The 25,297-nt window shown below is 41.4% G+C and overlaps 1 protein-coding gene across 2 annotated transcripts in view; it reads right to left on the bottom strand.

Moving 5' to 3' along the window:
* Positions 1–25,297, bottom strand: part of Zzef1 (zinc finger ZZ-type and EF-hand domain containing 1) — a 156,363-nt gene that overhangs the window by 98,689 nt on the left and 32,377 nt on the right. For both annotated transcript variants that reach the window (XM_042699424.1, XM_042699425.1), the window contains exons 7-12: positions 20,019–20,135; positions 15,638–15,816; positions 13,161–13,259; positions 8,141–8,232; positions 7,652–7,800; positions 1,509–1,620 (exon numbers count right to left, since the gene is read on the bottom strand). In XM_042699424.1, the coding sequence (XP_042555358.1) occupies positions 1,509–1,620; positions 7,652–7,800; positions 8,141–8,232; positions 13,161–13,259; positions 15,638–15,816; positions 20,019–20,135 (748 nt within the window). The remainder of the gene's footprint in view (positions 1–1,508; positions 1,621–7,651; positions 7,801–8,140; positions 8,233–13,160; positions 13,260–15,637; positions 15,817–20,018; positions 20,136–25,297) is intronic.

Raw genomic sequence — 25,297 nt, 5'->3', positions numbered from 1 at the left:
CTGCACATCACCTTTATAACAACAAAAATGTTTTTAAAGTTTTAGATTTAAGTTTCATATATAGGTCATAATCCAATTTGAGCTATGAGTTATGAAGTATATTAAGATCTGGGTCTAGATTTTCTTTCTTTTAATCTTTTGCATATGATTGTCCAATTGCTCCAGCACATTTATTGAATGCTGTCTCTTTTTTCCAATAAATTATATCTTTGCTCTTTTCTCAAGAAAGAAAAATACCTCAATCTTTTTTGCTTCTATTTTTTATATTTTATAGTCTCATTTTTTGCCCAAGTTAGCCAATACCACAATCCACTTATTTACATCTCTCACACAGCTAGGATGACAGGTATGCACTATGGTGCTCAGCTTTTTTCTTTTTAATTTTCTTTTATTGGCAAGATGATATACAGAGGGGCTTCAGTTTTATATATATAAGGTAATGAGTACATTTCTTGTTGAATATTTTTACCCCCTCCCCCATTTTTCTCCCATTTTCCCTCGGCCCCCACAATTCCCCGGCCCAAGTCGTAAAGTTCATTTCCGACATACTGTCTTTTTAAAAATATATTTTTTTTTATTATAAAGATACTGTACAGAGGGGTTACAGTTACATGAGTAAGGTAGTGGGTACAATTCCTATCAAATTGTTACCCCCTCCTTTGTTTTTCCCCTACCATTCCCTCACTCCCCTGCATGGAGTTGTAAAGTTCATCTTGTACATTTCATTGTTATAATGGGTCAACCTGTATCCCTATTTAAGCATTTTGTTTTTTCCCTTCCCCTTCCCAAATTAGAAAAATGTATATACAGGATGCTTTTTATTGGTCAAGATGAGATCTTGTCAACTTTATTTTGCCTAGGCTGATCTTCATCTGTGATCCTCCAAATCTCAGCCTTCCCAAGTATCTAAGATTATAGGCATGAGCCACTGTGACTAGTTAAAAGTCCAATTTTTGTGCAAATTGCTTTTTATGTAACAGTTCCTTCTTTAACAGCTTTTCCAAATCTAGTATTCAACTGCATAAAAAACCTTGAAGATAGTTCTTAATTCTCTTATTATTTAAGTCTCAGCCTCAGATTTATACTTGAAGTTAAGAAAAAATTAAGTGGCCAGATAGCTCTTTGACAGTCTCTTTCACTGCCAGGCAAACACGTCTCTTGCACATATGCCTGTGTACTTGCTTCTCAGCCTAAGATGAACTTCTCCACACATCTCAACCAAGTCAAGGATGATGGCTTAACTTCTGGCCCTTTATTTCACACCATCTTTCCAAGTGCATTCAAGGCTGTTTTGAATCTTCTTCCTGTGGGTTCCAACTGCCCCTGAATATCCCTTTATCACAGCCATATTATATCTGCCTCTCCCACTACACTAGGGACTCCTTGAGAATTGTTCCACCTCTGGGGTTCCGTTTAGGCTTAGGGCTGGCCTACAATTAGCACAGAGTGTACAGAATAAGAAGAGAGTAGGAGTAGAACATGTGAGTGTTGTGCTCACTAATGCTTACTTTGGCAACTCGGCACTGCTGCAGTTTGACATCTGTTTCATCCCACTCTTCTTCTAGCTCAAACCAGCCAATAGGATCATCTTCTCCAAGGTCTTCAGATGAACAGCCAGCCCTGTGTACAGAATGACAATCAAAAGAATTTCCTGTTCCTAAGCTTCTCCAGAATCTAGCATGTAAAGCCACATTCATATAGGAGTTACCTCATATACAAAGCTTGTCACTTAAAAGTGGGACCAGGGATAGCGCCCACTACCCACTGGGAATACATGAGGTAGTGGTCTGATAGAGGCCCTCCCAATTTGTAGCAACCTCATCTGTAAAATCAAAGTTAAGAAGAAAGTTTGCCTCTCTATACAGTGGCTTATCTGAAGAACCAGACTTAATGAGACTCTCATGAGAGAGGCATAATGACCACTATATCTCAAAAGAGCTATGGAAAGGAAGGCCCAGCTTCTCTGGCTCATTTTCCACACATCTGTCTAAATAATGTGTGACCAGTGTGGGGTCTGGACACTCACAAACAGCTGAAAGCAAAAGTCTGCGGGCTTTCAGACCCTGGAATTCCAATAAAGAAAATCTCACTCTTCATAGACCTTCATATTCTTTTTAGTTCTTAAGAAGTCCTTCTAAGCCAGGCACTGGTAGCTTACACCTGTAATCCTAGGAGGCTGTGATTTGAGGACCGCAATTCAAAGCCAGTCCAAGCAGGAAAGTCCCATGAGATTCCTATCTCCAATTAGCCACCAAAAAGCTGGAAAGAGAGCTGTAGCTCAAGTGGTAGGTTAGTAACCTTGAGCAAAAGCAGCTCAGGGACAGTGCCCAGACGTTGAGTTCATTGAGTTCAAGCTCTAAGACTAGCACCACTCCCCCCCCCTCCAAAAAAAAAAAAAAAGTCCTTCTAGGAAAGTTTTCTACAATGGTGGGCCACTTTTTTTCTTTTTTTTCCTGTCAGTCATGGGGCTTAAACTCTGGGCCTGAACACTGTCCCTCAGCTCTTCAGCTCAAAGTTAGCACTCTACCACTTGAGCCACAGGACCACTTCCGGTTTTCTGAGTGGTTTATTGGAGATAAAAGTCTCATGGACTTTCCTGACTGGGCTGGCTTTGAACTGTGATCCTCAGATCTCAGCTTCCTGAGTACCTAGGATTACAGGCGTGAGCCACCAATGCCTGGCTGGGGCCACTTCTTTTTTAAAAAGTAGGTAGGTAGGGGCTGGGAAAGTGGCTCAGTGGTAGAGTGCTTGCCTTGCATGCGTGAGGCCCTGAGTTCGATTTCTCACCACCACATAAGCAGAAAAAGCCAGAAGTAGTGCTATGACTCAAGTGGTAGAGCACTAGCCTTGAGCTGAAGAGCTCAGGGATAGCGCCCAGGCCCACAGTTTAGGCCCCTCGACAGATAGAAAAGAAAAAAAAAAAAAAGTAGGTAGGTAAATGCTATTTCCTTTAAGGGACTAAATAACTAAAGAGCTGCATTAGGTAGTCCTTTCAAGTATAATTTTAAAAACTTAGTATTTAGCTTGTGACTTAGCCACCCAGTGAGCAGTACTGAGGTAGCTTGTATGGATAGGACAAACAACCAAGGTGAATGTGGCTCAGTGGTAGAGTGCTAGCCTTGAGCAAAAAGAAGTTCAGGGACAGTGCCCAGGACCTAAGTTTAAGCCCCAGTACTGGCAAAAACAAACCAACAAACAAAAAACAAAAACAAAACCAACCAAAAAAAAAAACACTCAGGCAACCACAGAAAGGAGGGGAAAAAAGAATCCAAAGTATGTTTTATTAACAAAGAGGAAAATACATTCTCTCATTTCATAATACAGTTGACCCCACTGGAATAGGTAGAATCTGCTTAACCCAAAACTGTAAGTCTCATCTGCAATGCAAATTTAAGAGATTTTTCAATTATTTTTAAAGGGCTGCAATACAGCTCAGTGGTAGGGTGCTTACCTAGGAAATGCAAGGCCCTGGTTCAACCCGCAGCTATGTAGCTCAGGCTGGTCTCAAACTCTCAATTCTCCTGTGCCTCTACCTCCCAAGTGTTGGGATTACAGTATCTGCTATCATACACAGCAACAAGCTTACACTCTGAGGGTCCTCAAGGAAACCTCTGCCATACAAAGAGCTGGAAAGATCTAAGAGAAGCAAGAAGCAACCTTACTGACTAATCTATACTGTATAGTAGGCAGGATACAGAGAGTTGAATAATAAACCTCTTAAAAACGTACAGCCAGTACACAGCTAGCCCTGGACCATGTTGACCAGAGGGACACAACAAAAATGGGCAAGCAGATGCATGCACATTAACATGTGAATATCTTTTTTTTTTTGGGGGGGGGGGGGGGTGCAGTCGTGAGGCCTGAACTCTGGGCCTGGGCACTGTCCCTCAGCTCTTCAGTTCAAGGCTAGTGCTCTACCACTTGAGCCACAGCGCCACTTCTGGCTTTTTTCTTTTTGCTTATGTGGTGCTGAGGAATCGAACCCAGGGCCTCATGCATGCAAGGCAAGCGCTCTATCACTGAGCCACCTTCCAGCCCCTAACATGTGAATTTCTAAATGGAACTAGTAGTATACAGGCCAAATAAACCAGGATTTACAAGTAACAGGTTAGAACCAGCTAAAATCAATCATTAAGGGAAAAAAGCAAATAAGTCTATGTTTAGGTTGAAAAAACTAACCTTTATAGATTGAAAGACATTGTATGACAGGTTTAAAAAATCCTGGCTGGGTAGTGGTGGCTCACACATGTAATCCTAGGTACTCAGTAGGCTGAGATCTAAGGATCACAGTTTGAAGTCAGCCCATGCAGGAAAGCCTATGAGACTTTTATCTCCAATATACTACCTAAAAACTAAAAGTGGAGCTGTGGCTCACAATGGTAAAGCACTAGCCTTGAATAGAAAAGCTCAGGCACAGTGCCAAGGCCCTGAGTTCAAGCTCCATGAACAATAACAAAAAAAACAAACAAACTCCATAAAACAAAAAATCATCTTAGATAGACTGAAAGACACTGTGTGACAAAATCTTTTGAAGTCTTATGTTAGGCATATCTTTTGTCCAATTTCTTTAGAGAACTGAAATTAAAACCACAGAGTAGAAATGAGATTTAGACTGCATTTTCTACTATTAAAGTGCTTTGATAGTGAGTTTGCCAGCACCAGCATTCTACAGAGGCTTAAAAAAATTCAAGGTATGGGGCTGGGAAGGTGGCTCAGTGGTAGAGAGCTTGCCTTGCATGCATGAGGCCCTAGGTTCAATTCCTCAGCACCACATAAGCAAAAAAAGAAAAAAGCCGGAAGTGGCGCTGTGGCTCAAGTGATAGAGCGCTAGCCTTGAGCTGAAGAGCTGAGGGACAGCACCCAGGCCCAGAGTTCAGGCCCAGGACCGGACCCCCCCCCTAAAAAAAAATTCAAGGTAGGCACTGGTAGCTCACGTCTATAATCCTAGCTACTCAGAAGGCTGAGATCTGAGGATCAAAACCAGCCCGGGGCAAGAAAATCCATGAGACTCGCCTAGCATGCATGAAGCTCTGAGTTCTATTCCTCAGTACCACATAAACAGAAAAGGCCAGAAGTGGTGCTGTGGCTTAAGCTGTAGAGTGCTAACTTTGAGCAAAAGAAAAGAAGCTCAGAGACAGTGCCCAGGTCCTGAGTTCAAGCCCAGGATTGGCAAAAAAAAAAAAAAAAAAAAAAAAAAAATCAAGTAGAGGTACTTATACTAGATTGCTCCTAGAAGTGTGACCCATTGATGGGCAGTATCAGAATCATCTGGGAACTTGTTAGAAATGAAGTCCTAGCCAGGCATGGTGATTTGCTCACACCTGTAATCCTAGAACTTGGAGGATGAAGTAGCAGAGGTGTGAGTTTGAGGCCAACCTTGACTACTAGTGAGACCTTAGCTTCAAAAAAGTCTCAGAGCCTACCCAGAGCTCTGAACCAGATCCTGCACTTTCAGAAAACCTCTTGGTAATATAAATGCACATTAAAGTGCAAGCAGTACCATACTGGATGATATTTCATGAATTCTATTAAATCCAACACTTGTCACTTGTAAAATCCAGTACCACAAATGGAGTCTAGACCCTGCTCCATGAGTCTTGAAAGTAAGTTAGCAGCAGGTGGGGAAGGGTTTAGGGAAGGGGCAATACCCTTCAAGGGATCACCAATGACGTCTATGGCTATATCCAACAGACCTACTTGTTATCTTGCTGACTATGTCACACTGGAAAGCACAGCCATTCCCTGCTTCTTTTTCCTTGGCTTCTTGGGTATACAGCTCTGGCTTTTCCACTACTTCTCCGGGTAAGTTTTTCTCTTTGGTCCTTAAATCTTGGTGTTGCAACACAATGACTTAAGTTATCATCTCTTCCCAGTCCATGCATTCTTATAGGGTCTTTCTAGGTAACCCAGGCTGGCAAAGTGCTAGGATTACAGTTATGTACTACTATGCCTGACAATTTAAAGTACAACTTTAATTATTATGTCTATCTCTGAAGAATAAGTTTCTCCTCCACGCTCCTGCTCCTGACTTATTTGTCCATCTGACACACCTAGACACCACAAAGGTCCCCTAGGATGTCAAACTCAGCAGGACCATTACTGAGTTCATTAGCTACCCTACAAACCTCCTTCTCCCCCAAGCGTTTTCTCTCCTGGAGAAAGGTGCTAAGTCTTCCATCTGTTCAAGCTAAAACCCCAGATTCAGTACCTTCTTCCCTCTCCTGTGATCAGTCAGCCTCTGTGGCTTGCAGTTTCAACTTCTAGGAGCCACCTCACTCATATACTGTACTTCTGATTTCCTGAGCCTGTCAGCCTCCTCTTATGCCCCATACTTGCTCTCTTTCAACCATGCTGCCATACCACAAGCCACAGTAGCTCCTCTAAAGCATACGGTTCATCTCCTCACTCCATCTCTCAAAACTCTTCTACAACCTGCTCTACCCACCCTCCTGCTTGCTCTCCTCCCAATCATACTTTGCTTTAAGGATAAAGTCAAAGATCCAAAACAAACCTTAACTGTCTTGGCCTTTCCCAGCTCTCCAACTCTGTCTCTTGCCACTCTTCCTCCATATATCTCAGTCATATTTGGCACAGCTACCAGCTCCTTTAGTGGGTCCTTATGCCAGGTTTTCTCTTTGCTCAATCACTCTTCCTCTTTAAGCAGCTAGTTAACTATAACTCATCATTCATGATTTCCTTGATCAATTGAGGCTCTCTGCTCCCAGCACCCTCCTACATAGCACTCCTTAGGTGACTGTCTCTTAGGCTTGGTGTCTGCCTCCTGCACTACACAAAAAACTCTCTACAGTAGGGCTGTGCCACCTTCCTCACTGTTGTACCTTGTTTAATCATAGGTGATTCATAAATATTTTCAATAAAAGCAGAGGGAGCAGAGGTGGGGTAAATTTTCCAGGGGCAGGTAACATTGAAGACCTCAGGTTTCCCTGATACAAGCGTACATTATTCCTCAACTATTATGAAGATGGTACCTGTGATGAAAGGGTTTGAATAAGCTATGAATAAATTTTACTTTAGTCATCTTTGCACATAATACTAGAAATAATGGATGCTATGGCCATTGAAGTAAGATAGTGACACTTGTTTTATAAAGACAAGAAAGCACAGCTCAATAATAAGAGAACAGACACTTCATTGCGGGGGGGAGGGGAAGGTGGCTGGGAACTGTCCATGAGTTGTTTTGCTCAAGGTTAAAACTTTACTACTTGAGCCACAGCTCCACTTCCAGATTTTTGGTGGTTAATTAGAGATAAGAATCTCGGGGCTGGGAAGGTGGCTCAGTGGTAGAGTGCTTGCCTTATATGCATGAGGCCCTGGGTTCGATTCCTTAGCACCATGTAAACAGGAAAAAAAAAAAAAAAAGCCAGAAGTGGCACTGTGGCTCAAGTGGTAGAGCACTAGCCTTGAGCTGAAGAGCTGAGGGATAGTGCCCAGGCCCAGAATTCAGGCCCCATGACCGATCCAAAAAAAAAGTTAAAAAAAAAAAAAAAGAATCTCAGAGACTTTCCTGATCAGCCTGGCTTTGAGCTTCAATCCTCAGATCTCAGGCTCCCAAATAGCTTGGATTATAGGTGTATACCACCAGTGTTCAGTTAGACACATTCTTATTAAGCACACAGATTTTAGTTCTTACCTGTGTTTTACAAATTGCCTGAGCTCCTGAAGTTTCCATCTGTCGTATTTTTCAAAGCGTTTGAAGTGTTCTTCTGCATTAAATTTATCAGAAGATGAGTTATAAGCAAATACCAGCCCACATTGAGCACCAATACCACCACGTCGAACCTGGAAACCGACAACAAGAAACATGAAAGGGGCAAAACTTCTGCTTCCAATTAATACAGTTAAATTTTAACCACATGATGCAAAACAAAACCAATGAAATAATTCTGAATATATATCAAGTCATGGAAAAACAAGGCTACTTCCCAAGGAATGTTCCTTCACTTTCTCCATCCTTACAGACTCTTCAAAGAATTACAAAGATATCCATGTTTATATCCCTCACTTCTGTTATAGGCTTGAGACAAAGTAATAACAAATACCTAATAAAAAAATCAATGATATGGACCGCTGATATGTAATATATTACCCAAAAGTAGTAAAAAGAACATAGGAGAATTACCATAATTCTTATCTGTGTAACTTGGAAGGCAGACTCAGTTCCTGTAGAAAAAATAGTACTTGCTCTGGTTTTTCCAGTCTCTGTAAGAAAACCTGAAAAAAAGAAAAATTAGGAGTTTAAAACCCTAAGGTTTAAGATCAACAAAAGCAAAGGATAACTAGCCTATTTGGAAGAAAAATATAGCATATTTAGTAGCATCACACAATTTTTTTTTACCTCTTTGTATAGACACAACCACCTGAACAATGTTTATAAATAATATGTTTATAAATAATATGACCTTTATTGTTTTATATTTCTGGTGGAACTGGCGTTGATGTTAGGGCACTCAGGCACTCTATCACTTAAGCCATGGCCCCATTCCTTTTTGCTTATTTTTCAGATAGGCTCTTGTGCTTTGATCCTAGGCCAGCTTTCTTGCTTCCCTCCTTGTAGCTAGAATTACATAAGGCTGTGACTTTAAATCAGAGAGAATGAAAACTGGACAATCATCTTCCTCGGCCATACCTAAAATAATGACTTATGTTTGACTAAGTTAATAGGGCTGATGAAGGTAAGCAAGTTTAGAGGCTGAAAAAAAAGGGACTAGTTAGCTTCTAGAGCATTCTGTTGGGGAAGACTGTGAAAGACACTGAAATGGGCAAAAAATTACTGAGTACTCTTCCTAATACAATTAATACCAAAATTAAATTCATCTCCACCTTTTCTTGTTTCTTAGCTATTTTATATTTCTGTCAGTTGTACAATATTGATAATAATACAAATGTTCTCACAGAAATAAAAATTATTTTCTGAGGAAATAAAGGTGGTCATTCTTTATAGATGCTGAGCAAATTCCTAGCTAATTGTAAATGAATTTCAACATTCCTCTTGGTCTGTGTATCTCAATTCTCTTGAACTTTTTTTGTTCTTTTTAGGAATATCTTATGGGTATCTTCATTAATTCATAAGAAATCTGACATGTAATCATTTATATTAGTAAGGGAGTCATCATTTGCTTTGTTCTTTAACAACTCACTAAAAGCTCTTCTGTTAGACTCAAGAATGTCTTTTTTAAAATCCAAATGATACAGCACATACAAATGTTCAAGTCAGTGCCAGATAACCATTCTCCCCAGGACCCTATTCTTTTTTTAAAAAAAAATTTTAGTTATTCTAAAGATGAACAGAGAGGTTACAGTTATGTAAGTCAGGTAGAGTCTCTCTCTGGTCGGGGCTTAAACTCAGGGCTTGAGTACTGTCACTGAACTCTTTTGCTGAAGGCTTGCAGGATGCCACTTTGAGCCACAGAACCACTTCCTGTTTCCTGGTTGTTCATTAGAGATTAAGAGTCTCTTGGGGACTTTTCAGCCCAAGCTAGCTTTGAATAGTGATCCTCAGATCTCAGTCTCCTGAGTAGCTAGGACTACAGGCAGGAGCCAACCAGCACCAGGCAAAAGTACATTTCTTTTTGTACAATGTCACCCCTTCCCTTTTTCTCTCTAAACTATTCTTAACCATTATGTTTATCAAGATGAAAGACAAAAATCAATTTTATGCTTAGTATAGAGTTTGACAAACCAAAGATTTATGAGGTCAAATCTCTGTAAGACAATATGCAAAATTTGTCACCAAAATCCAAGAAAATTAAATTCAGAGACAAGTTATTACATGATTCTGTCATATGATTCTACAGACAAGTTCAAGAAACTAAAATACCAAAAAAATGTATTATTACTAAAATCCATCCCAATTATTGATCTGTCACCTTTCCCAGATGTTTGGATAACTGTATTTAAAAGAATCAATTATACGACTAGAGGCAAGGCTCAAGTGGCAGAATAAGAAAAGGCTGAGTGAGAGCTTAGGAGGTCCTAAGTTTAAGCCCTGGTATATTACTCATAAAGTTCCTCCCTAGGCCACTAAATCTAATGTTTCTTCTACTCCTTCCAGTAGTTTCAAAGTTTCAAGTTTTCAGGTCCGATATTCAAGTCTTTGATCCATTTTATGTTGACACTAGTGAAAGGTGACAGACAGGGATCCAATTTCAGTTTTCTACATATAGATGTTCCGTTTTCCCAACATCATTTGTTGGGAAATATGTTCCAACACATATTTTTGGTTTCCTTGTCAAATATCAGATGACTGTAAGTATATGGGTAATTTCTGGTTCTTCCAGTTTGTTCCATTGGTCTTCAGGCTTTTGCTGTTTTTGTTATTAAAGCTCCTAGTAAAGTTTGAGGTCTGGAACTGGGATACTTCTGATTTTGCTCCCCTCTCCCTAAAATCTGTTTTGGCTATTTGGGTCTTTGGTTCTATATGAATTTTTTTTTGATTGTTTTCCCTATCTTGATGAAGAATGACATTGTGATTATGATGGGTACCGCACTAAATAATACATTCGCAGAGGCCATTTTCATATTAAGTGCTAGAACATTATACATTCTTTATTGAATCATCAAGATTCAAAGCAAGGGAAAGGGTAACATTGTTCAAAAGGAAATATTCTTTTATCTGACTTATGTAACTGTAACCCCTCTGTACATCACCTTTATGATAACAATAGAAAGTATGAAAAAAGAAAAAAAGATTCAAAGCATTACAGAGACTACCACAAAGGAATATGGAGGATACTGGTAGCCACAAAGATGGAAGAAAAAAAGACTCATAAACACTCAGGCTAAGAAGAGTCAACAGCTTGAATTCAGGGCCATCCTCAAAGTTGGCACACCTCTACTTTGATTTTTATTTTATTCTTATTTTTTTATTTTTTTGGTCAGTCATGGGGCCTGAACTCTGGGCCTATGTGCTGTCCTTCAGCTTTTCAGCTTAAGGCTAGTGCTCTACCACTAGAGCCACAGCACCACTTCCAGCTTTTTCTGCTTATGTGGTGCTAAGGAATCGAACCCAGGGCCTCATGCATGCAAGGCAAGCACTCCATGGCAGCACCTGTGGGGCAGGGGAGGCACCTCCACCTTCTGCCTCAGATAAAACACCACCAGCCCTCAGCTGTGTAAAAGGGGCCTTCAAGGAGCCAGATGGCGCCGTTTTCTCCCTTTCCTCAAGAGAACTTGGCCTTGTCAACTCTGCTGGCAATAAATCTTTTCCTCAATGTGACCTTGTCCAGGTGGTCTTTTGGATTACTTTCTGCCTTTACATTTTCCTTTCATTTTGGTGGCCCATATGGGGATAGGCTCCCCAGTGGATTCATTCCCCCCAACAACCGGAAGGGCCCTGCCAGCAACCCTAGGACCTAACCCACGGTCCTAGGCAAACTCAAAAGACCGCCGAGCTTGTTTCCTACTGACCGAACGCCTCCTACATATCTGCCAGCGGCTAAAACGTCCTACCTCCAGGTAATAAAGAATCTAGAGGCTTAGATTTCACTGTGCAGGCTCAGTGCATCTGTCAAGGGGCTTCAAGGTCCTCCCCCTGCCCCTCCCTCCCTGCCCCTCAGAAAAACTTGGCCAAGTATCTAAGTCATATTTCTGAAGTCCTACACGGCTGAGGGACACCATGGAGAAACGTGATGACATTTCCTACTGGTTGTTTCCCAATTTTTGAGCCAAACTGCACTGCCGAGGACACTCTGCAGCAAGCTTTTGGTCCCAGGTCACTTACCATGAGTGAGACACAATCTAATATTCCTGACATTCCTCAGGACTTCCCCTTGGGTTGTCTCTTAAATAAAAGAGCTTCAACTTGAATCTGACATTGATTTACAGGAGCTCATATACTTCTGTACCGAGATCTGGCCTGAATATCCACTGGACAATAAGTCCACATGGCCCATTCATGGGACACTGGATCTTGGTATTTATACGGGATCTATCAAACTTCTGTAGGTGGTGGGGCAGGTTAAAGGAGGTCAGCTATGTTGATGCTTCTCTTTCTTTCTCTCCTTCCTCCAAACTAAACTTCTTCCTGAGTCCTATCAATGCTGGCACCTAGTGTATATTTCAAGAAATTACCTGCAAGGGCACCTGGTTCCACCAAGCTCTCTGCTAAGTGGGAGGGACCCTACTTAGTATCTCTCTATACTCCCACAGCCTTGTAGGTCCACACTGGATTCACATCTGCCACGTTAAACATCACCTGCCTAACGGACCCTCATGTACCTCCGAGCCAACCAGACCCCTATCTCCAGTCACTGAGGAACCAGAGGGCCCTGCCGCGGACAAGTAAAATCCCTTGACCATCAAGACCTTGATCAGCTTTATGTACAGTACCTGACTCTCCCCCGAATGGCTACAGTGCCCCCTCTCAGCAAGAAGTAGCTCCAGAAGAGAAAACCTTTGCCCACACTCCCTGCATGGTACTGCATATTAAACCAAAAAGGGGGGAAATGTAAGTCAGCAAATGCCCCTTCACAGGCCTAAGCTCCATCTTCGATGGCGGCACCTGTGGGGCAGATGAGGCACCTCCCACCTTCTGCCTCAGGTAAAACACCTTCAGCCCTCAGCTGTGTAAAAGAGGCCTCTAAGGAGCCAGATGGTGCCATTTTTTTTCCCTTTCCTCATGAGAACTTGGCCTTGTCAGCTCTACTAGCAATAAATCTTTTCCTCTATGTGACCTTGTCCATGTGGTCTTTGTAACCCATGTGCCTGGGTTACATTTTCTTTTCAGGGGACAAAAGAGTCTTCCTCTCAATACAGCATATGTATTGGAAAATGCCTGCCTCATTATGTTTCCAGCAGTATGGTACTGAGCCACTGTGTTTCTTAATACTTTAAGCTAACACAACCGAAAGAGAAACTAAACTTAAACATAGACAAAAATAGTATTTCTACTCCAAGAGAAATCCATGTGCATGCTTTCAGAACTGCAGTGTTAAATAGCCCTCAGGCTCTTGAATATTTGCACATTTATACAGGTCATTAGTACTGAGACAGCTTACAGTTAAACAGGAGTAAGTGTTCAGAAATATCACCAACTAAAAACAAGCTAAGGCGAAGACTACACATCTGAAAGTCACTCACACCAGAAGTGGCTTCACAGCTTACCTACTTCTACACTACAAATAGATGGACCCATCACTCACCATCCCTTGTCCATGGTTCCACAAGGAGGTTTTCAGGTCCTGACTTGTCTTCTTTTCCTTTGACATCACAAGCCTGAAGAGTCAACTGAAGAGGTTTACCTGACCAAAGAAAAGAAGGCAACTTAGCTGGGCATCGGTGGCTCATGCCTGTAATCCTAGCTACTCAGGAGGCTGAGATCTGAGGATTTCGGTTCAAAGCTATCCTGGGCAGGAAAGGCTGTGAGAATCTTATCTCCCATTAACCACCAGAAAACCGGAAGTGGCACTGTGACTCAAGTCATAGAACGCTCGCCTTGAGCTGAAAAGCTGAGGGACAGTGCCCAGGCCAGAGTTCAAGCCCTATAACCGTCAAAAAAAAAGAAGGTAACTCTTAAGTTGGCTCTATGAAGAAATGAAAACTAAGAATGTGCCTATGGTCATGCAGAGTACTGACTAAAAAGTCTGACTATTTAAAAACTAAAACAGAACAATATTACGCTAAAGTTGATACTATTCTTCTGTTTTCCTGAAAGAGGAAAAGTATAACTATGTCCTTGAGCTTTTCTAATCAGTCTCTAGATCACTTCAGAAAGAACACATATACATTATTACTATACACTCAGTATACCTTTGGAATTGCTAAGACACTTTTTTGAAGCCAATAATCAGTTTTATTAGATTTGCATTTAATATTTTAATCCTAGTTCTTTAAAACATCTCTAGGAAAATTTTGAACATTTCAAGAATCAACCAAAGATGACTGATCAACAAAGAAGATCATCAAAGATGATTGAAAATGACTTTCCTGGGGCTGGGAAGGTGGCTCAGTGGTAGAGCGCTTGCCTTGCATGCATGAGGACCTGGGTTCGATTCTTCAGCACCACATAAGCAAAAAGAAAAAAGCCGGAAGTGGTGCTGTGGCTCAAGTGGTAGAGCACTAGCCTTGAGCTGAAGAACTGAGGGACAGTGCCCAGGCCCAGAGTTCAGGCCCCACGACTGGACCCCCCCCCCCCCAAAAAAAAAGAAAATGATTTTCCTTCCATTATATAAGAAATACTTATTAATCTATTACAGAATCCAGAATTAGACTTTTGTTTTTGTTTATTTGCCAGTTGTAGGGCCTGAACTCAGCCTGGGTACATCCCTCAGCTCTATCAGCTCAAGGCTAGTGCTCTACTACTTGAGCTACAGCACTACTTCTGGCTTTTTCTGCTTATGTGGTGCTGAGGTATTGAACCCAGGGCCTCATACATACAAGGCAAGCACTCTACCACTGAGCCACCTTCCCAGCCCCACAATTAAGATCTTTACTAATAATGTATAATCCCTTGCGCAACCCTTCCCTATCCCCCACTATCTGAACAACCACTGATCTGTATAAGTAAACTTTTCTAGAGAACACTTCAGCTTCTACATTAACGCCTATCCTTCCCATTGAGCCATGCACACTCTAGGTCTCCTCTTCTTTAAGAGAAGACTCTTCCAAATGTAGGAAAAAACTAGAAGGATGATTGTCTGCCTTTAAAAATTAAATATAAATCAACAAATGAAGTCACAGTAAAACACAGGCACAAACACCATGGTATAAATACCCTAATAACATTTCTATTACTGGAGAGGATGGGATCTAATACTGAATTTGTGGACAGAAACTTTACCACTAGAGACCAGGACAGCAAGTAAGTTTTTAACCACATTGCCAAGTATAGTATTTGGGAACAACTTTGTAGGTTCTTGGGTTGAGAGGGATTAGGGGTCTGAACCCATCTTAGCTCAGTGACAAAGTGCTAAGACTGATTGCTAGTGGGTCCAGGGAAAGTGGAGACATGATGAACTTCAGAGGGATGTATTCTAAGCCAAGGATTTCTTTGTACCAAGTTTCGGCAAGTTTCTTCCTTCCAGATGGTAAGTTTTCCAACTTTCAAAACTTCTTTTTTTTTTTTTGGGGGAGGGGGAGAGGGGTCTGGTCGTGGGTCCAGAACTCTGGGCCTGGGCACTGTCCCTCAGCTCTTCAGCAAAAGGCTAGTGCTCTACCACTTGAGCCACAGAGCCACTTCCGGCTTTTTTCTTTTTGCTTATGTGGTGCTGAGGAATCGAACCCAGGGCCTTATGCATGCAAGGCAAGCGCTCTACCACTGAGCCACCTTCCCAGCCCTCAAAACTTCTTGACCTACATTATGACACACTCCAGTATGTCCCCAAAGATGATTGTTCAAAGGGGCACTACACTTAATGACTGCATGAGCAAATGTTGGAAGACTACTAAGAGACACTCGGATGTCCTCTTCTGACCCTGCCATAATTACAAACTATGAACATCTCCCTTCCCTCTACTAACTTCAACCAAAAGCCCACACTCAAATGGTATGCTAACCCAGGGATAAAGGTCTAGTCTATGAATTGCCTTGAAAGACCAGAAGATGCCAGAAGGGCATAGAGTAAGGATGGCTTTATGATTTATCCATTGCTGGTATCTTCCTCATGCTCAGGTCATTTACCATATTTAAGAAGCAGGTTCTGTCTGACAGATGCCATGGATGAAATGAGGGACAGGGCATCATACTGTGTGTCCAGTTGGTCAATGATGGTGCACAAAGAACTCATCACTTTGGCAACACTTCCTCTTGCCAGTGCAAAGGCCAGCAGAGTCAGTTCTACCTGTGGAGTAGAACAGCAGCTAAAAAGAAAAGAAAAGAAAAAAAACAAACTGTTCACTTACTAAAACTATGAAAACAATTGAAATAGTTCAAGCCCATGTAACATTAGTTCAAGCCAATAAATAAAATTATGCTTTAAACTCAAGGACAGCAATGAGAGGAAGGTAATAATATGAAAGAAAGAAGAACAGCTCACACTAAGTAAAAGGAAAGAAATGTACACATCACCTTATTTGGAAGAAATAGTTGTATTGTCAAAGTTCGTAGAGTTCATAAGCTTTATAGACCATGATAATGACAATTCACCTTGTGATAGTTAAAATGTGTTTGACTTTAGCTAAATATCACTATCCTGCAATACTCCCAAGAAATAAAGGAATTATGCTTAAAATTATTGCCATATGCTTTTTAAAAAAAGAAATACCTTTTGAAAATTCTTTAAATTATATATATCTTTAAAATTTATATATTTATATCTTCAAATGGTTATACAAGAGTTACAATTAACATATATCTTTTTACATGTCGACTGCTTCTTGATCAGACCAAAATCCTTTTTGTAGAAATATGTATTTTGGCCATACTAGGTTTTTTGTTGTTGTTTCTTTGCATTTGTACTGGTAATATGGCTTGAATTAAAAGCCTTGTACTCTTTTTTTTTTGGTCGGGCTTGAACTCTGGGCCTGGGTGCTGTCCCTCAGCTCTTTAGCTCAAGGCAAGCACTCTACCACTTGAGCCACAGTGCCACTTCTGGTTTTCTGGTGGTTTATTGGATATAAGAGTCTCACAGACTTTCCTGTCTAGGCTGGCTTTGAACTGTGATCCTCAGATCTCAGTCTCCCGAGAGCTAGGATTACAGGCATGAGCCACTGGTTCCTGGCAAGCTTTGTACTCTTGCTTAGTTTTTTGCCTAAGGCTAGTGCTTTGCCACTTGAGCCATACCGCCTCTTGAAACTTTTTGCTGGTTAATAAAAATCTCTTGAATATATCTGCCTGGACTGAACCTCAATCCTCAGATATCAATCTCCTGAGTAGCAAGGATTAGGCTTGAACAACCAGTGCCCAATGATACTGGGGTTTTAATTCAGGATCTTGCACTTGCTAGGCAGGTGCTCTACCACTTGAGCTAGGCCTCTAGCACCTATGAGAAAACTAAATTAACTCAGCAAGGGAAGTAGATACACACTTCTGTACAATCTATAAATATAAATGATTCTGGGGCTGGGAAGGTGGCTCAGTGGTAGAGTGCTTGCCTTGCATGCATGAGGCCCTGGGTTCGATTCCTCAGCACCACATAAACAAAAAAGCCAAAGTGGGTGAAGTTAGGTAAACAAAGGAGGAGGCTGCAATGCTTGGTAAGAAATGTATGCATTATCCTGCCCATGTAATTGTAACCCCTCTGTACAGTATGTTCTCAAATAAAATAAAATTAAAAAAAAAATAATCATTATGAAAACAAAACAAAAAAAGCCAAAGTGGTGCTATGGCTCAAGTGGTAGAGTGCTTGCTTTGAGCTGAAGAGCTGAGGGACAGTGCCCAGGCCCAGAGTTCAGGCCCACGACCGACCAAAAAAAATAAAAAAATAAAAAAATGATTCTAAGTTAAAGACAAATGAGCTGCTGCAATCTCTGTTATTAGAAAGTTTTGGTGATAAACTAGTTTAGCCAAGGAGTTGAGGGCATATTTCTCTCTCTTTTTTTTTTTTTGGGTCCGGTCGTGGGGCCTGAACTCTGGGCCTGGGCGCTGTCCCTCAGCTCTTCAGCTCAAGGCTAGCACTCCACCACTTGAGCCACAGCACCACTTCCGGCTTTTTTCCTATTGCTTATGTGGTGCTGAGGAATCGAACCCAGGGCCTCAGGCATGCAAGGCAAGCGCTTCTACCACTGAGCCAACTTCCCAGCCCCGAGGGCATATTTCTTATAAGTATAGAAAATCTGAAATAAATTTTAGATCTGCAACTTTTACACTTTATAAATACATCATACTTTAAATTTTTTTATTGTAAAGGCAATGTACAGAGGGGTTGCAGTTATATGTCAGATATTGAGTATATTTCTTTTTGAAGAGTCACTTCCTCCCTCATTTTCTCCCAACACACTAACTTTTAGGACTATCTGGATACAGACTGGTCTGCTAGTCCTGTATAATATAGTAGGAGTCTTAAGGACACACTGAAAAAATCTGAGTGTCCCAATACTAAGTGCTCCCTTCTGTTAAGCTACTAAGATTACTTAGACAGTCAGGCTATTCGCACTGCATAAAAAGTGAGTGAGAGGCACTGACTAGGAAGGAGGGTAAACAAAGTCATGTATTCTACACTTGGAGATACTTTTAATTGAATTGTAGGCCTAACCTCTTTACCCCTCTGTTTCATGTGTGTGCTAGTACTGGGGCTTAAACTAGGCCTAGAAGTCTCTTTTAGTTTTTTGTTCAAAGCTAGCATCGACCACTTGAGCTTTTTGCTTCCAGTATTTTGTTGGTTAACTAGAGATAAAGAGTCTCACAAACTTTTCTGCCTGGGCTGGCTTCAAACCGCAAGCCTCCTATCTCAGCTTCTCAAGTAGAATAACAAGTGTGAGCCTGTAAGCCACCAGCACTTGGTTCCCCTTAATTTGTGTGTCTGTGTGTGTAGATGTGTGTGTGGATGTGGATGTGTGTGTGGATGTATGTAAGAGACAATAGTAGGGTATCTGTGCTCTCTCTTGGACTTTATTGTTGTTCATGGCTCATACTCTACCACTTGAGCAAGGCCTCCAGTCTAGAATTTTTTCTGGTTAATTGGAGATACAGTTTCAAGCATTTGTCTGCCTGGGAGAGCTTCAAATCTAGATCATCAGTCAGATCTTAGCCTCCTAAGCAGTGAGGGCTATGAACATGAGGACACCAGCACCTGCTTTGCCCTTTCTCTCTCTCTTTTTTTTTTCTTTGCAAGTCCTGGGGCTTGAATTTAGGGCCTGGGCACCATCCCTGAGCTTCTTTTGCTCAAGGCTAGCACTCTATCACTTGAGCCACAATGCCACTTCTCACTTTTTCTGTTTATGTGGTACTGAGGAATTGAGACCAGGGCTTCGTGCATGCTAGGCAAGCACTCTACCACTAAGCCACATTCCCAGCCCTGCCCTCTAATTGTTTTTTTTTTTTTTTTTGGGGGGGGGGAGGTCCGGTCATGGGCCTGAACTCTGGGCCTGGGCACTGTCCCTTAGCTCTTCAGCTCAAGGCTAGCGCTCTACCACTTGAGCCACAGCGCCACTTCTGGCTTTTTTTTTCCTGCTTATGTGGTGCTGAGGAATCGAATCCGGAGCCTCATGCATGCAAGGCAAGCACTCTACCACTGAGACACCTTCCCAGCCCCTCCTGCCCTCTAATTCTTGAGGCTAGGTGATAGTGCTTGGAAATAGTCTCTAGACAGATAAAACTATTACTTTACCTTCTCTTCTGCTCTACCATTTTATTGATGATCTCTCTTTTTTGGAGAGGGGAGATCCAGAGTTTGAACTCATGGCCTCATAGTTGATTGGTTTGCTTGCTCTACAACTTGAGCCAGCACCTGGTTAGTGTCAATCTTTAAAGATTAAATTTTTTCAAAGACCTAATAAGCATACATGCCTTCTACCCTGTCACAGAATTCATCCTATTAGTCTTTTTTGTCCTAGAGATTAAATGCAGGGCTTGAGTGCTATCTCTAAGCTCTTTTGCAAAAAGCTAATGCTTTACCACTTGAGCCACAGCTTTATTCCAGCTTCTTTGGTGGTTAACTGGAGAAGTCTTACAAACTTCCCTGCATGGGAATCAAACCTCCTGAGGAGCTAGAATTACAGGTGTGAGCCACCATCACCTGACTCACTTTTTTTTGGGGGGGGGGGGGGGGATGGTTGTGGGTTTTGAACTCTGGGCCTAGGTGCTGTCCCTCAGCTCTTCAGCTCAAGGCTGGCACCCTATTACTTGAGCCACAGTTCCACTTCCAGTGTTCTGGTAGTTAATTGGAGATAAGAGTCTCTCGGACTTTCTGAACTGCAATCCTCAGACTTTCTGAACTGCAATCCTCAGATCTCAGCCTCCTAAGTATCTAGGATTGCAGGCGTGAGCCATTAGTGCCCAGCATTTTTTTAAACAAGGAATTTCTAAAAAATTTAATACAAAAATATTCAAGTTAGCACAACTGAGTACTAAGATAGGACATTTTAGAAGCATGCAAAGAAAATTTCATCAATCTTGTTTTTACCTAGTTATCCTTATGAGGAAACTGTCCACTTCTTCCAGAACATTGGGAGATAAGAAAGTTGAGAAGTCTGCAGATCCTGGTGAGAGAGAAAGTGGAGGCATATGCTGCAGCGCCTTCCTAGAAAAATAACATGTAAAATCAGAAGGAAGCCTGGCATGACATTAGACAACATACATTGTGTTGGTGAATACCTTAAAAGCAGACAGCATTCCCAGGAGAACCTTGTATACAATATAAGCTAGATATTTTTCTTCAGGAAAATACTATATACTTTCATAGGGCTCCATTTTTTCCCTAAGAGTTCCACTGCCTTCTGTAAAAGCTTTGTCAACTGTCTAGAACTCAGCATTCATTTGAAGTAATGAGGACACAAGACACTAACTCTAAATAAAACTCTAGAATTCTTAGAGAGAATTGATGTTGAGCATTTCTTCATATTCTATTGGTCATTCTTATTTCCTCTTCGGAGAAGTCTCTCTTTAAGTCTTTAGCCATTTATTAATGGGGCAGTTGTTTCTTTGAGGATTTGTTCTGGGTGATTTAATTTTTTGAGTTCTAAGTATATTTTAGATATGAGGCCCTTGTCTGTTGTATGGCTAGTGAAGATCTTCTCCCAATCTGTGAACTTCCTATTGATCTTGCTAGCTATGTCCTTTGCCATGCAGAAGCTCTGCAGTTTCATGCAATCCCATTTGTCCAACCTTTCGATTTTGTTGTGTTTCTGGGTCTTTATTAAGACCTAGTTTCTCCTATTCCTTCCTGTAATTTTTTTCAGGATATCTGCTTTTACCTCAAGGTCTTTGATCCATTTGGAATTGATTCTGGTACAGGGTGATATATAAGGATCTATCTTTAATTTTCTACAGATGACTAACCAGTTTTGCCAATACCATTTACTGAAGAGGCTATCTTTCTTCCATACTATTTTTTTGGCTCCCTTATTGAAGATTAGGTGGCCATAAGTCTGCAGGTTCATTTCTGGGTCTTCAGTTCTATTCCAGTCCTCAGGTCTGTTCTTATGTCAGTATCAAGCTGTTTTGATTATTATAGCTTTGTAATAAGAGTTTGAAGTTTGGTATTATATTCCTCCAACACTGCTAAGGATTGTTTTTGCTATTTGGGGTCTTTTATTATTCCATAGAAATTTTTGGATTGTTTCTATTTCATTGAAGAAGGATGTTGAGATAATGATGGGTATTTCATTGAATCCAAGAGACAGAAGAGCGTGTGGCTCAGTAAGATGTCTATTTTATATAAATAGGTGTCATGAATTTTATTTTACTTTATTTTTTTTGGGTCCAGTCGTGGGGCCTGAACTCTGGGCCTGGACGTTGTCCCTCAGCTCTTCAGCTCAAGGCTAGCACTCTACCACTTGAGCCATAGCACCACTTCCGGCTTTTTGTTTTCTGCTTATGTGGTGCTGAGGAATCAAACCCAGGGCCTCATGCATGCAAGGCAAGCGCTCTACCACTGAGCCAACTTCTCAGCCCCTCATGACTTTTATTGTTTCCTAAACAGATCAGTACTACCACATTCAGCATTCCTGCCTTGTTTCTTGTCCTTTTTATCTTGATGACTGCTTTTTGTTTTATTTTTTGTTTTGCAGTGATGAGGTAGAATCCAAGGCCTTGAAACATGCTATGCAAGCACTCTACCACTGACCTACATCCTTAACATATTAATATGCTTTAATATTTCTCTTCTCTCATCTTTTGCAGTTATTATTTTGAATTTTCCAACAGTGTTGCCTTCTCTGATTAGCGGTCACTTAACAAATTCATGCAATAAATAACTTCTGAGGGCTATTAAATGCAATTTGAAGCCAGCCTAGTAAAAAAAGTGCACAATACTCTATCTCCAAAATAACTAGCAAAAAGCTGGACTGAAGCATGGCACAAATAGTAGAGCACCATCAAAGCAAGCTATTTCAGAGTGCAAGACCATGAGTTCAAGCCCTGGTACTAGACACATATATCAAAAGATATTTTCTAAGAATAAGTCAAAGAACACATAAGCTTGGGGCTGGGAAGGTGGCTCAGTGATAGAGCACTTGCCTTGCATGCCTGAGGCCCTGGTTTGATTCCTTAGCACCACATAAACAAAAAGAAAAAAAGCCAGAAGTGGTGCTGTGGCTCAAGTGGTAGAGTGCTAGCCTTGAGCTAAAGAGCTGAGGGACAGCGCCCAGGCCAAGAGTTCAGGCCCCATGACTGGACCCCCCCCCCCCCCAAAAAAAAAAAAGAACACATAAGCCAGATTGAAGGGGCTATCACCAGCTAAATCTGAAAGTCTGAGTATTAAAATTGTTAACTGAATGCAGTGACTAGGAATCAATTAAATCCTTACTAATAAAATTAGAAATTTAATGATAGAGGATATTCACATAGTCCTAAAGTACCTCCTTAAAAAATACTCAATTGCAAAGGAAAAAGTTATTTTACAGTAGAAAAAGCTGGCAGATAATGTTAGTTAAATGAGCAAAGTTAACATCACTGGCCCCAGAAACAGGATAATCTGAAATTGTGTGCCTTCTGATGGGATGTAATAATAACACAATATCATTATGATATCTGCTAAAAATATAAAATCTAGCAAGTCATAGTAGTGGCATGCCTGTTGAAGACTCAGGAGGTAGAAGAAGGCTTCCTTCTTGATGATGAGTCCAAGGCTAGCCTGGACTGCAAAGCAAAACTTTACTTGAAAAAAAATAATAAAAACCCTAAGTTTTCATGATGAAACAACAGGTATATCAGAATTATAGGTTATTCTTCAAAATAACTTGACCTAGTTTGGCATTGTGGTAAACTTCTCCTACCTAGGGTAGGAGGATCACAAGTAAGACGCTGTCACAAAACAAAACAAATGAAAACTCAAATGACCTATATTTTTCAAAAGTGTCAAGGTTAGCCAGATATCAGTGGCTTTTTTTTTTTTTTTTTTTGGTTGGTTGTGGGGTCTGAACTCTGGGCCTGGGCACTGTCCCTCAGCTCTTCAGCTCAAGGCTAGCGCTCTATCACTTGAGCCACAGTGCCACTTCCAGCTTTTTCTGCTTCTGTGGTACTGAGGAATCAAACCCAGAGCCTCATGCATGCAAGGCAAGCACTCTACTACTGAGCCACCTTCCCAGCCCCTATCAGTGGCTTATACTGTAATCCTAACTACTTAGGAGGCTTGAGATCTGAGAATCAAGGTTTGTGGGTTTTTTGTTGGTTGTGGGGCTTGAACTCTGAGCCTGGGTGCTATCCCTCAGCTCTTCAGCTCAAGGCAAGCACTCTACCACTCTACCACAGTGCCACTTCTGGTTTCCTGAGTGGTTTATTGGAGATGAGAGTCTTAAGAGTTTCCTGCCTGAACTGGCTTTGAACCTTGAGCCTCAGATCTCAGCCTCCTGAGTAGTTAGGATTACAGATGTGAGCACGGATGCCTGGCTAGAATCAAGGTTTAAAGCCAGCTCCAGCAGAAAATTCTGAGAAACTCTATCTCTGATTAACCAGCAAAAATGCTGGTCTGAAAGCATAGCTCAAGTGGTAAAGCACCTGTGTAAACAAAGAAACTAAGCAAGAGTGTGAGGCCCTGAGTATGGGCACTGATGGCTCATGTCTTGCTGTAAATTCTAGTGACTCAAGAAGTTGAGAGCTGAAGATCTAAGTACGGCCCAGTATGAGCACCAAAAAGTGTCAAGGTCTAGGAAAGGCTGAGGAATTGTTTCCAAGTTAAGGAAACTGAAGATATAACAATGTAATGCGAATTATGACTCTGGACTGGATCCTTTGCTACAAAGGACATTATTGGGATGATTTGTAAAACCTGAGTGGGGTCTGAGGATTAGATGGCAGCAATGTATACTAGTGGTTAATTTCCTGATCTTGATGGTTGCTAGAAAATATTGTTTGTAGGATGTACACACTGAAGTGTTTAGGGACACTGGGGTATCAAGCTAGTAAATTGCCCTCAAATGACTGAAAAAGAAATAAGAATTCCCTGTGTTATACTTGCCATGTTTCTCTGAGTTTAAAATGGTTTAGGAAAGAAGAAAGGGTCATGGTCAACTCTTACTCTTCAGATATGGCAATTGCAAGACTAACAGAATTATTTGCTGAAAGTTTTATTTAATAGTGCTAGCTGCCAGGCACTGGTGGCTCATGCTTATAATCCTAGCTACTCAGAAGGCTGAGGTCTAAGAATCATGGTTTGAAGCTAGCCTGGGCCCAAGTCCGTGAAACTCTTATCTCCAATTAACCACCAATAGGTGGAGCCATAGTTCAGAACCCAGGCCTTGAGTTCAAGCCTAAGGATCAGCACCAAAAACAAAAACTGAGAGGGGAGGGGAGGGGAGAGAGAAAGGAGGGGGGGAGAGGAGGGAGGGGAAAGAGAGAGAGAGAAAGAATAGTGCCAACTAAGATTAAAAGATGGCAAAAAAAAAAAAAAAGGCTAAACACTGGCAATTTACTTTTAGCTAATACTTTGACATTCTATTAGCTGGGCACTGGTAGCTCATGTCTATAATCTTGGTTACTCAGGAGACTAATATTGGAGGATAACAGTCCCAAGCCGGCCTTGGTAGGAAAGTCTGTGAGATTCTTATCTCAAACTAACCACCAAAAAAGCCAGAAGTAGAACTGTGGCTCAAGTGGTAGAGTGCTAACCTTGAGCCAGAACACTCAGAACAGTACCCAGGCCCTGAGTTCAAGCTCCAGGACTGGAATATTTTAAAAAAAATAGTGCCTATTAATCAGTTTTTTTGTTTTGTTTCGTCAGTCATGGGCCTTGAACTCTGGGCCTGGGCACTGCCCCTCAGCTCTTCAGCTCAAGGCTAGTGCTCTACCACTTGAGCTACAGCACCACTTCTGGTTTTTTTGATGGTTTATTAGAAATATGAGTCTCACGGACTTTGCCTGGGCTAGCTTTGAACCGTGATCCTCAGATCTTAGCCTCCTTAGTACCTAGGATTATAGGAGTGAGCCACCGGCCCCCAGCGTATTAATCGGCTTTGAACCTACCTACAACACTAACATTACTATTAAAGTTGCCTGTTTTTGTTGTTTGTCACTTTTTAGAATTTTTTTTTCTTTTGGCCAGTCCTAGGGCTTGATCTCAGGGCCTGAGCACTATCCCTGAGATTCTTTTTTTTTTGTCAGTGCTGTGGCCTGAACTCTGGGCCTGGACACTGCCCCTTAGTTTTTCAGCTCAAGGCTAGTGCTCTACCACTTGAGCCACAGTGCCACTTCTGGCTTTTTCTGCTTATGTGGTGCTGAGGAATCGAACCTAGGGCCTCACGCATG

Source organism: Dipodomys spectabilis, unplaced genomic scaffold (genome assembly GCF_019054845.1).
Source record: "Dipodomys spectabilis isolate Male_0828 unplaced genomic scaffold, ASM1905484v1 ptg000250l, whole genome shotgun sequence".
In the NCBI taxonomy this organism is placed as follows: domain Eukaryota; kingdom Metazoa; phylum Chordata; class Mammalia; order Rodentia; family Heteromyidae; genus Dipodomys; species Dipodomys spectabilis.
Note: the sequence above shows the minus strand (reverse complement) of the source record. Positions and strands in the feature narration are given on the sequence as shown.